Source organism: Diabrotica virgifera, chromosome 7 (genome assembly GCF_917563875.1).
Source record: "Diabrotica virgifera virgifera chromosome 7, PGI_DIABVI_V3a".
Taxonomy (NCBI): domain Eukaryota; kingdom Metazoa; phylum Arthropoda; class Insecta; order Coleoptera; family Chrysomelidae; genus Diabrotica; species Diabrotica virgifera.
The window spans coordinates 73,360,611-73,377,205 of NC_065449.1; the positions used below are offsets into that span (position 1 = coordinate 73,360,611).

General features: G+C 31.6%; 1 protein-coding gene across 1 annotated transcript in view; it reads right to left on the bottom strand.

The window, feature by feature from the left end:
- Positions 1–12,565: 12,565 nt before the first annotated feature.
- The window catches only part of LOC126888533 (uncharacterized), a 59,655-nt gene continuing 55,625 nt past the window's right edge, over positions 12,566–16,595 (bottom strand). Inside the window, exon 6 of the mRNA XM_050656878.1 lies at positions 12,566–12,570. Coding sequence (XP_050512835.1) covers positions 12,566–12,570 — 5 coding nt within the window. The remainder of the gene's footprint in view (positions 12,571–16,595) is intronic.

Here is a 16,595-nt window from a genome sequence, read left to right on the forward strand (position 1 = left end):
AAAATCTGCAAGAAAAACTGGGGGTTTCCATTTGAGATTTTAAAGTTACCCACCACCCCACCTCTAGGGGGTGTAGTGGGGGTTGGTGTTTGGTGTCATTGGATAGATTTTTGAAAATGATTGAACACGTATTTTTCAGTTTTTCGATCCGATGTTTAGTTCGCGAAATATTCGACCGTTCCACTACTTTTGGGACACCCTGTATTTAAGATATTTTTACAGTTTTGTTGTGGTAATTTGGTAGTTTTTATTTATTTTGATGATCGTTAGACTACTTTGCAAAGGTTATACTTTTATAAAAAAAATATAATTATATTTTAGTATTACTTGAACGATGTAGATCTATTTACAGGAAATCTGGGTAGAATATTATTAATATAATTCAAACAGTAGAACAATAAAAATCTTTTTTTAATAGGCTTTTTAATAATTGTCGTTTTTTTAATAAGCTGTTTTTAATAGGCTGCTTTCCTAATTTTATTACAGCTGTTTCGACAGAGTGTATTTCTCAAGTGATGTATTTTACTATGTGTCTGTACTTTAAATCTCGAACTGGTCAAGTCAGCTGTCAACTGGCTCAGGTTGGCCATTGAGAAGTGTATCTGTATTTTCTAATTTATTAATTTCCAAAGATTCTAATAAATATAGCTTTATACCTTTATTTTGAATATGAAAAATTCGATTCTTCTTCTTTAAGTGATGTCTCCGCGACGGAGGTCGACAATCATAATTCTTCTTCTTCTTCAAGTGCCGTCTCCTAATCGGAGGTTGGATATCATCACCACTATCTTTACTCTATCCACCGCTGCTCTAAAGAGTTCTATAGAACTGCATCTAAACCAGTCCCTTAAATTCTTTAACCATGACACTCTCCTTCTTCCTATACTCCTTCCGCCTCTTGTCTTTCCCTGTATTATCAGTCTTAGCATTTCATATCGCGGTCCCCTCATTACGTGTCCCAGATATTGTAACTTTCTTATTTTTATTGTGTTTATTATTTCGCATTCTTTACCCATTTCTCGCAGTACTTCCGTGTTCGTTTTCCTCTGTGTCCATGCTATTCTAAGCATTCTTCTGTAACACCACATTTCAAATGACTGTAGCTTATTTATGTGTTCTTGCTTTAATGTCCAGCTTTCAAGTCCATATTGTAGTATCGAGAACACGTAGCATCTCAAAGCTCTTGCTCTCAGTTCTAAGCTAAGGTCTTTGTTGCAGAGAACTGTTTTCATTTTTACAAACGCATTTCTTGCTATTTCTATCCTGGTCCTTATTTCTGTTGTTTGATCATTTTTCTCTGAAATCCAGGTTCCTAGGTATTTGTATTTATCAACCCTTTCTATCGGTACATTTCCCAAATGTATGCTTGTTTGTATGTTTGTTTTCTTAGTTATTATCATGTATTTGGTCTTTTTTATATTCATTTTTAGTCCATATTCTTTACAGAAATTGTTTGTTTTGTTCAGTAGTAGTTGGAGTTGTTCAGCAGAGCTTGCTATAATTACGGTGTCATCTGCATATCTTATGTTGTTAATAGATCTTCCGTTAATTACTATTCCTTCACTTTGAGATAGCAATGCTTCTTCAAAAATGGCTTCACTATATGCATTAAAGAGTAATGGAGACATAATACATCCCTGCCGAACTCCTCTCCTGATTTCAATTTCTGGACTGGGTTCGTTATCTATTACAATTTGTGCTCTTTGATTCCAGTAAAGGTTTGTTATTATTCGTAAGTCCCTTTTGTCTATGTTTTTTGTCTTTAGAATTTGGACTAATTTTTCATGTCTTACTTTGTCAAAAGCCTTCTCAAAATCAACGTAACAAACATGCACATCCACATTCATGTCCATGCATCTTTGAGCTAACACATTAAAAGCAAATAACGCCTCTCTGGTTCCTAGTCCGTTTCTGAACCCAAACTGACTATCATCTATTCCTTCTTCTAGTTTTTTGTTTATACGACCATGTATTATTTTCAAGAATAATTTGAGAATGTGACTTATTAATGATATTGTTCTGTATTCACTGCAATCTTTAGCGTTTGTATTTTTAGGGATAGCACAAAAGCTTGAGAGTAACCATTGTTTTGGTATGTTTCCTGTTTTGTACACTGTGTTAAACAAGTCTATGATAATGTCTAAGGTTTCATCATTTATATATTTTAAGCTTTCTACTGGGATTTGGTCTGGACCTACTGCTTTACCATTTTTGCTGTTTTTTAATGCCGATTTAATTTCTTCTTTTAATATCTTCAAAACCGTATCATCTTCTACTTCGACTTCCATCTGCTCTGTTCTATTGTCTTTGAACAATTCATTTATGTATTCTGTCCATCTCTTTAATTTTTCGTTAGTACTCAACACAAGTTTCCCATCTGTATCTTTTAGTATTCCCGGTTTTCTTTTTCTGTTGATCTGCGTTAATTCCTTAATTTTTTTATGTGTGTTAAAATTATCATATCTTTTCTGGTGTTCTTCTATTTCTGCGCATTGTTCTTTTAACCACTGTTCTTTAGCCTGTTTAATTTTGGATTTTATTTGTTTATCCACATTTTTGAACATCTGATTATCTTTGTTTTTATGCTGACGTCTTTCTTCCATTAAATCTAAGATTTCCTCCGTCATCCATTGTTTCTTTTTGTATCTGGTTGGTGTAAGAATTTCTTTTTGACATTTATCTATTTCTGTCTTTATTAATAACCATTTTGTCTCTGTTTCAGTATTTTGCTGGATTTGTTCTTTAACATTCATTAAACGGTTATTAATTTCATCTCTCAGGCGTTGTTTTATGAGTGGGTTTCTTAGTTTACTTGTATCGATTTTTACATCTGTTGTTCTGCGTTTTATTATTTTCATTTTGAGCCTAATTTTGGTCACTACTGGGTTGTGATCTGATCCTATGTCGGCACCTGGATAGGTTTTTGAAGATATAATTGCGTTCTTGTATCTTTGTCTAATCAATACATAATCTATTTGGTTTCTTACAATTCTCCCTTCTTGATCTGCTGGTGACTTCCAGGTATATAGTCTTCTCTTTGGTATTTTAAACAATGTATTAGTTATGACAAAATTATTGTTTTGGCAAAATTCGATAAGCCTGTCACCTCTTTCGTTTCTGTTGCCCAGACCATATCCTCCTGTACATTCTTCTACTTTTTCGTCTCCAACCTTTGCGTTAAAATCTCCCATTATAATTGTAACATCCTGCGTTTTAATGGATTTTAAAATATTGTCTAGGTCTTCGTAGAAAGTTTCAATATCGCTCTCTGGTTTGTCCGCAGTCGGAGCATAAACTTGTATTATGTTTAATTTGGGTTTATTCTGATTTAATTGTAAGAGGATAATTCTGTTGGAGTATGGAATGAAATTTACTACACCTTTGTCCATGTGTTTGTTTAGTATTATCCCGACACCATATCTGTGTGAACCGTCTTGCAATCATAATAGCTATTCGAATTTTAGAGACGGCTGCTCTGAAAATTTCATTTGACGTATCATTCTCTCAGGTTGCGCAGCCATGATATTCTACGTCTCCTTATGCTTCTTTTTCCTTGGATCATTCCCTGCATAATCAATTGGAGCAAGTTGTAGGTACCTCTCTCCATGTGTAATATGTCCGACCTATTCCAATTTTCTTATTTTGATGGTATTTAAGATTTCTATTTCTTTATTAATAGGTCTGGATCCCGCGTATGCAAAAAAAGTTGATTAATAGCAAGCTGAAAATTTGTTAGTAGCTTAAGGGTGTCTAGACGGATAAACTTTGATATATGGGAACACTGGAACAAGGGCAGTTTTAATTGTGGAACAGGTTAAAAATTTGGAACGGTCACACCACGAAAACGGCACATTTATTTTGTCCGACAGAACAGACTTAAACTCTCCGAACAGAGGTTAAACTCTCATGCAAAAATCAGACTGCTACTTATCACCAAATGGACGTTTTAATGAGTGGAACATGTAGAATATGTCAAATGACAGAAATTATGACAGGTGATAAATAGCAGTCTGATTTTTGCTTGAGAGTTTAATCTCTGTTCGGAGAGTTTAAGTCTGTTCTGTCGGACAAAATAAATGTGCCGTTTTCGTGGTATGACCGTTCCAAATTTTTAACCTGTTCCACAATTAAAACTGCCCCTGTTCCAGTGTTCCCATATATCAAAGTTTATCCGTCTAGACAACCTTAAGCTATTAACAAATTTTCAGCTTGCTATTAATCAACTTCTTTTTCATACGCGGGATCCAGACCTATAATCATTTTTAGAACATCTTTGTTTGTGACGTGTTCTGTCCACGATATTTTCAGAATTCTTCTGTACACTCACAGCTAGAATGATTCTAGGTTTGTCGTTGTTGCCGCATTCAAGGTCCAAGCTTCCATTCTATAAAACAAAGTCGAGAAAACGTAGCACCTAGCCAGCCTAACTCTTAGCTCCAACTTCAAATTTCTTGTGCAGATCATTTTTCTCATTCTGTCAAAATTTGCTCTAACCTTTTCTATTCTGATTTTGATTTCCTGTAAGTAATAACCTGTGGTGATTACTTACAAAACTACTCATACAAACCAGATCAAATAGACCGGCGCAACAACACTTTATTGACGATATAGAACATGTGAATAGATTCACGTACCTAGGAATGGATCTGGTCGCAAGCAATGAAGAAGAGCTGGAAATAAGTAGAAGGCTTGTGCTGGCAAATAAAGCCTATTTCGCGATGGGCCACATATTCAAATCGCGAGACGTACACCGGAAAACAAAACTCCTCCGGACTATAAAACAATAATCAGGCCCATAGTAAATTATGGCTGTGAAATCTGGGTGGTGACACAGAAATCTGCCAATGCATTAGATGTGTTTGAAAGAAAAATATTACGTAGGATACTGGGCCCAATAAGTGAAAATAACAACTGGAGAATTAGATATAATAGAGAAATATACAAGCAATATAGCGAATCAACTGTAGCACAGTACACTAAACTTCAAAGATTACGGTGAGCAGGGCACGTGGTTCGCATGCATGAGAATAGAATCCCCAGAAAATTGCTAAATGCAAGAATGCAGGGAAAAAGACCTGTTGGAAGATCTAAAAAGAGATGGGAAGAAGAAGTCGATGAGGATGCCAGGAACTTCCTCGGAACGCGTTCATGGAAAAGAACAGCGGTAAATCGAAATGATTGGAGAAGATTGTTGAAGGAGGCCAAGAGGTAGTGCCATTGGATGGATGGAATCACCTGATCATTGTTCCAAGGTGTGAATATTGGTCGACTCGTTGGACATTGTATCCTAATATAAAGATATTCTCGTTATTTCTTTGAGTTTTCGATACTCTTATAAACTTTGTCTTCTTGATGTTCATTGTAAGACCGCATTATAGTCCAAACTCCGCTATTCTGGTCACCATTTGAAGATTCACGATATTTTTGGCTAAGATGACAGTGTCATCCGCATATCTCATATTGTTAATGAGTACTCCATTTACCTTTATTTCAGCTGTTTCACCTTCAAGAGCTTTTTTCAAGATCTCTTGTGAGTAGACATTAAAAAGAATTAACGACAACACGCATCCCTGGCAAAAAATTTGGCAATTTTTGTTGATATTTTGACTGTATATGACAGAAGCTAGGTACTGGGTTTTTTCTGTGCTAGTGGGAAGACTAATTTTAGGGCTATGCAGTTTTTGGTTAAAACGCATTTCTACATTAAACACTAAAGGCTGTATGACACTATGCATTTTCTTGTATCATTTCTAATATCGTTTCTGATATCGTTTCTTGTATACATTTTCTTGTATCATTTCTTGTACGTACATTTGTGCCCTGTATGACACTATGCAAGTTCTTGTATCGAAAATTGTATGAAATTCGGCAAGTGATTATCATCGGCAAGTGAATAAATTATCATCTTTAATTTAGTGTTTCACCAAGGGCGATAGATCCTGATGCTGAGCCGAAGGGTTTCTATACATAAGCACATGCAAAAGAGTGTATATTTTAAAAATCTGACTATTTGAGAGGGGTGTAAGGAAATGGGTGAGCCACAAGGTTTCACAAAACACAAGCGAATATTTCGAGAAATACACCTCAGATCGAAAAACTAAAAAATACGTGTTCAATATATTTCAAAAAGGGCCTAGCCGGGTAAGATGATGAAAAGTGCCCCCAACTCGATTCGAATTCCATATAGGTCACCGTTTAGCATAATATATAGTGAAACTAACTTTCTGAAATTTTTAGCCCCCTAGGTGGTCATGTGACCCACCTAGAGCCTAATTAGGCTTTTTAGGTTTTTATTTTTATCTCAGCCGCATCGAGAACTAGCGAAAAACTTTAAATAAAAAAGTTGTAAGCTTTGAAAAGTTCTATCCAAAAAATTTTATTTTTTTAATTTTTGGCGGGAAATTTAAATTTTAGGACGATTTTAAAATTTTAAATGATTATAAAAAAATAACTAAAATATTCGTTTTCACGAAAAAAATATGTAACGTGTATTTTTGCATAACATTTCACCCAGACTTTTTTCAAATTTTTAAAATTGGTGAAACGCACCTTTAAAAATAAAAAACCGCATATTTTCGGTTTTTTTCCGTTTTTTGATATAATTTTATACATCTTTTTCAAAAAAGGTATACCGTCACTAGAATAGGTAAAAAACTGAAAAATAATTGGAGTTTGCTTAATAAAAATTTTTTGTAATGCCATCCATTTTCAAGATACAGAGCGTTGAAGAAAACAAAATTTTACACATTTTTTAAGATTTTGCCGAAACTACTGGCAACATTGTAATAAAATTTGGCAAGTTTTAAGAGGTAGTTGTTCTGCACTTTTTGACATACAATTAAGAATTTTATATTTATCATTGGCGCGCATACGGGTAATGGTCTGAACTTTTTAAAGAAAAAAGATAGTACGCCACTGACATATTTCATATTAACAATCCTTTTTGAATAGTCTAAATAAAAAATTTGTAATATTTAAAAAGTTCCGTGCGAAAAAAATTTTTATTTTAATTTTTGGCGGGAAATTTAAATTTTAGAACGATTTTAAAATTTTAAATGTGTATAAAAAATAACTAAGACATTGGTTTTCACGAAAAAAATATATAACGTGTATTTTTGCATAATATTTCACCCTGAATTTTTTCAAATTTTTAAAATTGGTGAAACCCACCTTTAAAAATAAAAAAACCGGTTTTTTCGTTTTTTTTTTTTCGTTTTTTGATACAATTTTATACATATTTTTCAAAAAAGGTAACTTCGTCACTGGAGTAGGTAAAAAATTTCAAAATAATTGGGGTTTGCAATAAAAATTTTTTGTAACGCCATCCATTTTCAAGATACAGGGCGTTGAAGAAAACAAAATTCTACACATTTTTTACGATTTTGCCGAAACTACTGGCAACATTGAAATAAAACTTGGTGGAATTTAAGAGGTAGTTATTGTGTATGTTTTGACATACAATTAAGGATTTGATATTCATCATTGGCGCGCTTAGGGGTAATGGTCTGAATTTTTCAAAGAAAAAAAGATAGTACGCCACTGACATATTTCAAAATAACAATCATTTTTGAATTCCTCATTCAATTTGCGATAAAAAGCTATCTTATCATTTTTTCATACGAGGCGCCGTTTTGCTGCAAAAAATAAAATATCTTAACGCTTCCAAAGTATTCGAATTAGTTTTTATAATAATGGATGTATGAGTTTATGTATGTAGATGTAGAAACTACTAATAGAAGTTCGAATACTTTGTAAGGGTTAAGATGTTTTATTTTTTGAATAAAAATGGCGCATCGTATGAAAAAAGCGGAAGATAGATTTTTTGTCACAAATTGAACGAGGAATTCAAAAAGGATTGTTAATTTGAAATATCTCAGTGGCGTACTATCTTTTTTTTTTAAAAGTTCAGACCATTACCCGTATACGCGCCAATGATAAATATGAAATTCATAATTGTATGTCAAAAAGTGTAGAACAACTACCTCTTAAAACTTGCCAAATTTTATTACAATGTTACCAGTAGTTTCGGCAAAATCGTAAAAAATGTGTAAAATTTTGTTTTCTTCAACGCCCTGTATCTTGAATATGGATGGCATTACAAAAAATTTTTATTAAGAAAACCCCAATTATTTTCAGTTTTTTACCTATTCTAGTGACGGTATTACCTTTTTTGAAAAATATGTATAAAATTGTATCAAAAAACGAAAAAAAAAAACGAAAAAATGCGGTTTTTTGTATTTTTAAAGGTGCGTTTCACCAATTTTAAAAATTTGAAAAAATTCTGGGTGAAATATTATGCAAAAATACACGTTATATATTTTTTTCGTGAAAACGAATGTCTTAGTTATTTTTTTATAATCATTTAAAATTTTAAAATCGTCCTAAAATTTAAATTTCCCGCCAAAAATTAAAAAAATAAATTTTTTTGGATAGAACTTTTTAAAGCTTACATCTTTTTTATTTAAAGTTTTTCGCTAGTTCTCGATGCGGCTGAGATAAAAAATAAAAACCTAAAATGCCTAATTAGGCTCTAGGTGGGTCACATGACCACCTAGGGGGCTAAAATTTTCAGAAAGTTAGTTTCACTATATATGCTAAATGGTGACCTATATGGAATTCGAATCGCGTTGGGGGCACTTTTCATCATCTTACCCGGCTAGGCCCTTTATCGAATGATACCAAACACGACCCTCCATAGTGAGGGGTGGGGGTAAATTTAAAATTTGAAATAGGAATCCCGCGATATTTCGCGAAATGAACATCGTATCGAAAAACTGAGAAGTACACGTATATAATATTTTTGAAAGTTTATCGACTGACACCAAACACAACCCGCTCTGGAGATGGGGTGGAGGGTTAATTTAAAATCTTAAATAGGAGCCCCTATTTTTTATTGCAGATTTGAATTCCATACTTAAAAATAAATAACTTTTCTTCACGACATTTGTTTCAAATTATGGATAGATGGCGCTACAATCGGAAAAAACAATTGTTGGAAATGGAAAATTAAATTAAAAATTGGAAAGTCCCTACTAAAATGGAAAACCTAACTAAACTCTTTTTAGTTGTAGGACCTAATCTGCACAACCCAATAATAGGTCCCCATAACTCTTTAATAATGCAAATTTAGTATCCTTACCCCCCTTACTATAATAGCTAGGTTATAAGTATGAATGTTTTTAATAACTATATTTCTATATAGCTGTATTAACTTAAATATGTTAATAAATAAGTAAAGAAGTTCATTCGACGGATGTTACAGAAATAGGAATGATTTCATAGATTGATCAGCGAAAATATAGGAAGAGATAAATTACGAATGTAAAGTTATTATAATGTAAATAGCCAACACCGAAATGTAGGCTATTATGTTCAAAATAAGAGAGCTAAAAGGAACTACAACGTTAACGTGATTTTATGGTCTCATATGGTCAATGGACCTCTAAATATGAAAAAACCGCGGGGTGCTACTATTTTAATGGGTGCGTTTTTAAAAAAGTGGTGAATTAGTCCCTAGGCACAGGGTGAATTAGGGTGAGTTCTGTGCACTTTTGGTACAAACACTTCTACTGTCTACAGGAAAATTAGTCCAGGTTAAATTTCCTATTGAAATTTTTTACAAAAATATATTCAAAAGAAAAGCAAAAAAAAACGCGAGAGAAAAAAAAAAATTTTTTTTCCATAACTTTTTTTCACAGGGATATAGGTATAGGCGTTGCTCCAGCAAAAAATAAGTTCCATTATTTCACTTTAAAATGAAGTTTGGTAGAAGTCTCTAGGATATATAGTTTCCGAAATAGGATATTTCAAATTTCGTCTCGCACAGCATTTTTGGGCCATTTTCCCCATTATTTCGCATAGGTACATTTTTCTGTGACTTTTTTCTACGCATTTCTAAGTATATGCAATGGTATATTTAGTAGAAAGAGAAGTCAATTACCTTTAAAATAGTCTATTGTGTAAGGTTATACGGCCCTTTTTAAGCAAGTTATTTTTTTTTTCAATATTTTATAGTTTTAATGATTTTTGATATTTTTAATGAATATTTTTTAAATTTCTTATTATGTATTTTTTTCATGTACATTTAGGTATATACATTGTGGAATAAAAAAAGCTTATTTTCTTTACTTTAAAATGGTGTATTGCAAAAAATTATTGGACTATTTTTAAACAAGATATTCATAGGATATTCAATGGTATCCGCAATTTGAGAAAAATTTTAATTTTTTTTATTTTTTTTTAAGTAAAAGAATATAATTGCACATTAAAACATAATTTCTAATTCAATTAACTTTTAATAATAACACTTTTCGACATTGTGAAATATAAAGAAAGGTACTTTACTCTTGAGCGAAATTAATATTTTTAACATACCTGGTACACTATTGATAAAATTTTACATCTGATGATTGCATCTTAGATTTTAGACTATGCAAAGCATTTTATAAAGAATAATTTTTTTCATAAAGCTAAGAATAAAATAGTTTTCCATGGTTCCAACTTTGTGGGACCTATTGCATGTGTATTTGTATATGTCACATTTTGAAGAAGCATATCTTGTTTAAAAATATTCCTAGAGTTTTTTACAATACACCATTTTAAAATAAAGAAAACAAGTTTTCTTTTTTATTTGACAATGTATATACTTAAATATACAATAAAAAAAGTTATAATGAGAAATTTTAAAATAATCGTAAAATATATCAAAAATCATTAAATGTATAAAATTTTGAACAACCATATTATATTATAAAATGTTATACAAAAATCATTAAATGTATAAAATTTTGAACAACCATATTATATCTTGCTTAAAACTAGTCATAAAGCCTTCTATAATAGACCATTTTAAGGCAATTGCCTTTTCTTCCTGTTAAAAATGTAACATTGCTTATACCTAAAGCTACGTATAAAAAAGTTACAGAACAATGTTTGAGAAGTATCAAGGAAAATGGGTCAAACTCGCTGTGACGAAGTTTGAAAAATCATATCTTGGAAACTATAAAACACAGAGACTTCTACCAAACGTCATTTTAAAGAGAAAGGATGGAGGTCATTTTTCGATGGAAATATTTCTATACCTATATCACTGTGGAAAAAAGTTATGTAACAAAATTGCTTTCTTTCATGTTTTTTTCTTGCTTTTCGTTTGAATATATTTTAGTAAAAAAAACATTTTTGACTTTAAAATATGATATTTCTGTGTTTTTTTTCTGTGATGCAATGCCAATATACACATATCCCCGTGGAAAAAGTTATGGGGCAAAAACAAAATTGCTATCGATAATTGCTAATTGATATAGTGTTTATTCTTGATTTTCTTGTGAATATATTTTTGTAAAAAAATATATTTGATTTTAATATGTGATGTTTCGATAGTAAAGGACATCGCACACATCTTATGGAAAATATAATGTCACTCAAATTCAATAAAATTTATACGAATAGATTCGTTTTAAATTAACGGTCAAATCTTATCATTGCGCCAACTCTTAATTATGATTAATTACGGCGCAAATTGCAATTAAAGTTTATCGAAATCACATTTTTGGAGTCAGTAAAACTGTCAGTTACAATCACTATTGCTCTGGGTGCTATTTAAAAGAGCTTAAACCCCGCTGGGCCTAAGCGGATTACTGAAACTAATCCGCTGATTTATGGAGTACCGACAATTTGGGTATTATAAAATATTTTTTCTCTCTCTAACTTATGTACGTATCCATTTGATTTCAGATTTATTTATATCAATTTCTGCTCTTATTATTGAAAATATGGAGTTGGCGCAATGATAAGATTTGACTGTTAGTTTAAAACGAATCTATTCGTATAAATTTTATTGAATTTGAGTGACATTATATTTTCCATAAGATGTGTGCGATGTCCTTTAACCTATAACAATTTTCCTGTAGACGTGTTTGTACCAAAGTGCATAGAACTCACCTTAATTCGCCCTGTATCTAGGGACTAAGTCACCCCTTTCTCAAAAACGCAGCCCTTTAAATGATAGCACTCCGCGGTTTTTGTCATGTTTAGAGATCCATTGACTATATGAAACAATAAAACCCCGTTAACGTTGTAGTTCCTTTCTAAAATACATAACCAATAGCCTCATCAATAGTATCAATAAAATAAAATAAAAATTGAAGCTCTTGGAGCCTATTATTGTTCTGGACTCAATAGAGTCTAGAACACTAGCGATACGCTGACTAAATGGATTAGTAGAGTCAATATTATTTTTAACTTATATAGTCGAGGAAATGAAGCTGGAAAAATGGCAAAACCTCGCAATTTTTTCGTCCAGCATCGATTTGTACAAAAATTTGGGATTAGGCTCATTTCACCCTTTAGTTCATTTTCTATATTGAGCCGTTGTACGCTTTTGGTTTTTTAAGGGTGAAAACCACCGCTAATTGTAAAAAATTATAAAATAACATTTTAAACTTTAATATTTTCAAAATTTGCTTCTTATTAGTTACATAATGATTGTTTTGTGCTTTAAGATATAATATCACAATATTTCAACCCTTAAAACCACCCTTGTTGGAGCTATATATGAAAAGTTTACTTATCCTAAAAGAATAATTTAGTCTTGAATCACTTTAAATAAAAATTTGGCGTTAGGATCATCTTACCCTGTACTTCATATTCTATATCATGCTTAATGGTGTTGATTATTTTTAGGGGTGTAAACTACCCTTATTGTCAAAAATTATATAAAAACATTGTAAACTTTAATATAGGTAAAATTTGGTTTTGACTGGTTAAATAATGATAGTTTTATGCTTTAGGCTACGGCTCCACGGGCGAGAAATTGACGCTAGCAGAAGCAGTAAAATGAAGAGTGATAAATGAAACCAACAGCGATAATACTGGGCGGCTCCAGGATGCTGTAAACTATCGCTCAAGATCGGTAAAAGACGCGTCGTCAAGGTCATGTCGCAGATGGATAAGTCCAGACCTATTTTTACAGTAATTTACAGGGGCGGAGGTAAATTGAGTCCCATAAATATATCTAAATTAAGAAGGGTCAAAATATTTAGATGGTCAAATTGAATCCCGGACATCGTAATCCTTCTAATTACCTTTTAATAGCTTTTAATTTGTAAGTATTTTATTGGTTACGCATTTATGATAATCAAATATAAAATGTAATACATACAGTGCGCTCGAATAAGTGTTACCCCCTAATTAACTTATTTATTTTTAGCACATAAGCAAAACACTGGGAAAGGTCGATTTTTAAAATAATCATAGTACATTATAGCATCAATGTTTCGAACTTTAAGCGATGCCTCTTCAGGTACAGGCATAACTTTGATTTTTTTTAAATGGGAAAGTACATCATGTGACATCTCATTTAAAAGCTTTTGAAATACTGATTACAAAAATAGATAATACTTTAATCCTATTTGAGATCGTACTCGCAAAATTTTGATCAAAATATTTTTAAACGCATTCATTATTTTCAAATCCGGAGAAAACCAATAAGTATTTTTGAAAAATTTAAACACAGAATGAAAGATTACATTAATACGGAGGGCTGAAAGTCCTTAGAATAAACAAGAAGTTTCATTTGAATGATATATTTGAAATTAAAAATCAGACTATATTTTCTCTTTTTTTTACCCCTGTGACTTATTAAAATATACATTATAGAAGTTATCAGGGGCTTTTGACCCTCGATAATACTGTAATATTTAATTCTGCGTTTAAATTTTTCAAAAATATTTATTAGTCTTCTCAGGATTGGAAAAAAAAATGAATGCATTTAAAAAGAATTCGATCAAAATTTTGCACCTACGCTTTCAAAAAGGATTAAATTATTATACATTTTTGTAATCAGTATTTCAAAAGCTTTAAAATGAGGTGTCACATGATGTACTTTCCTATTTAAAAAAAGTCAAATTTATGCCTGTCACCTGAAGAAGGATCGCGTAAAGTTCGAAACATTGATGATATAATATACTCTGATTATTTTAAAATTCGACTTGTCCGAGCGTTTTGCCTACATGCTAAAAATAAATAAGTTAATAAGGAAGTGTAACACTATAGAGCTCGATCTATCTGTATACGATACAGTTCTTTCATCATTTCAAACAATTCTTCTTTTTTATCAGTTATCAATATAATCGAGATGAATGTAGTATACCTTTTTTAACCCCTCTTACCAAAAAACCCCCGCTTACCAAATTTCGTGTTATTATCCCATGTCTGTTAGGAAATATTCAAGAATAAAATAAAACAAAAATAATGAATAACCATTTTCAATTTCGTTGCAAAACGAAAATACAGCCGAATCATATTCTAGTCCAATCAGAGAGTGCTGCAAGCACCTCTACCGGTTTCGAAACTTATTAATCTCTCATCAGGAGGCACATATGCTGCTCTCTCTGATCCAACCAAAACAAACCCCAGAGTGCAGTCCCGGATTGCATCGAACGAAATGGCATAGATGCCCTAGCGGCAACTGCTAGCAAAAAGACTAAGTGTTCACTCTAATGGCATATAAAACAACATAATGCTATTCTACACCCCACCAGAATGAAAACAATGGGAACCTTCTCTGGTTACACCTCCGAGGCTTCTACAATTTGCAAGCCGCATGGCTTGGAGGTGTAACCAGAGAAGGTTCCCATTGTTTTCATTCTGGTGGGGTGTAGAATAGCATTATGTTGTTTTATATACCATTAGAGTGAAAACTTAGTCTCCTTAATAAAATAAAAGTTTAACGTTGACATCCTGTATTTCAGTTATTATCAACTACCGATACTAAGGTAAGTTTACTAATCGACCTACATATTTTAATGTAAGGAATCTAAAGTTAACCTATAGCCCATTCTTTACCAAACACCCTGTATATTATCTACCTTTAAGTAGATTTGGCAAATATGCAAATTGGATATTTTCTATACAAAACAACGCAAAGATGTAAAATTTTGCATATTTTACAAAAGTGTGCCCATATAACTTTGATGTATAATGAAATTTCAGTTGTAACTATAGATACTCATTAAATAAATCAACAAATAGCTCAAAATCCCCAATATTTAATTTTGTTTTAAAATCTCTAGATATTATAAATTTGTCCTTGAATATAAGGGTAGAAAACCTACCAGTTTATACCTAAATTTTATATAGGGATTGTCACTTCTAAAAATTCCTTTTGTTGTATGATTAACACGTGCCGTTGCAATTGTTAAAAAAATAGTGCATCCATCGCAGGCCCTTTATCGCCGACTCTGCATGGAACCACTACAAACCAAGATTTGGCAAGATGCAGCGCTATGCATGTCGTTCTCGTGGAGCCAAGATTTTAAAGCTGTGCTGCTGCCGTATTTTTCCGGCTACTGCTAGCGTCAATTTCTCGGCCGTGGAGCCGTACGCTTAGGATATAATATCATAATATTTCAGCCCTTAAAAACCATCCTTAATAACATTGCAATTTTTATAAGTAGACAATTTAATAGATCTATGCAGAAAAAAAGTAGAATTAAAGAATTACAAAAACATTTATTTACACAAAAACACGAATTTAGAAATATATAAATGGAAATATATAAATATATATATATATATATACATTGAAAATGCTCTATAATGGGACTATTCGAATTTTCCGAAAAAAAATAGTTTTATGAACATAGCTCCTTCATTTTTGGCGATAAAATTTTTTTCAATAATATTTTTATAGGATTTTTGAAGAATAATAAGACTGTGTAAATTAAATTCCGTAAGATCCCTTAATTTTTAATTGAGGTGGGTTTAAAGGGCTCGAATAAGGGGATGTTTGCTCGTAAATAAATGTTTTAAACAGCTATATCTCGCTAACTATTCAATATAATGAAAATCTATGCATACGTGAATTTTACCTATTAAAAAAGCTACAATTTAGTAGTCAATCATTTTTTCGTATCTCCGGTATTTTCGGAGATATTTTGAAGAAAATGATAAAAAATGCAAAATTGCAAAAAATCTATTTTTCTTAAACTAATTTTTTTTTAAATTAGGCTTTTTAAATAAATCAAACTTCTTGGGTGTATTGATAATATAAATATAAAAGGAATTACAAAAAGGCGAAGACCAATTTTTAGTTACACGGGTAGTTAGGGGGTTGTTTTCACTGTTTTTTTCGCAGAGAAAAACAGGTATAGACTTTTTCTTTGATCATAAGTTGCTCAATTTTTATGATAGAAACTTTTTATTATTTTTTTTGAAAGATCTTATTATATGCTTGAAAAAATATCATGGAAGTTTTTCTGGAAAAATGCAAAGTTTTCCCGTTATTTGGCTTTGATTACTTCAAATTATGCATTTGACGAAAAAAGCTAACCTTTAACATGCTGTATCTCGGTTTGTATTGGTCGTAAAAATATTATACACAAACAATTTCGTTTGTGTGACTAAAAGATACAATTTTAATATCTACAGTCTTTTTGACTAAATGCATGTTTTTCGAGTTATTCTCAAAAAACCCTCTAAAAAAGTCGATTTTTCCGTTGAAAAACTGTTACTTTCAACCACGAATAACTCGAAAAATATTAGTTTTACGAAGAAAATGTAAAAAACATTTTTTTCTTAAAATTACATCGATTTAC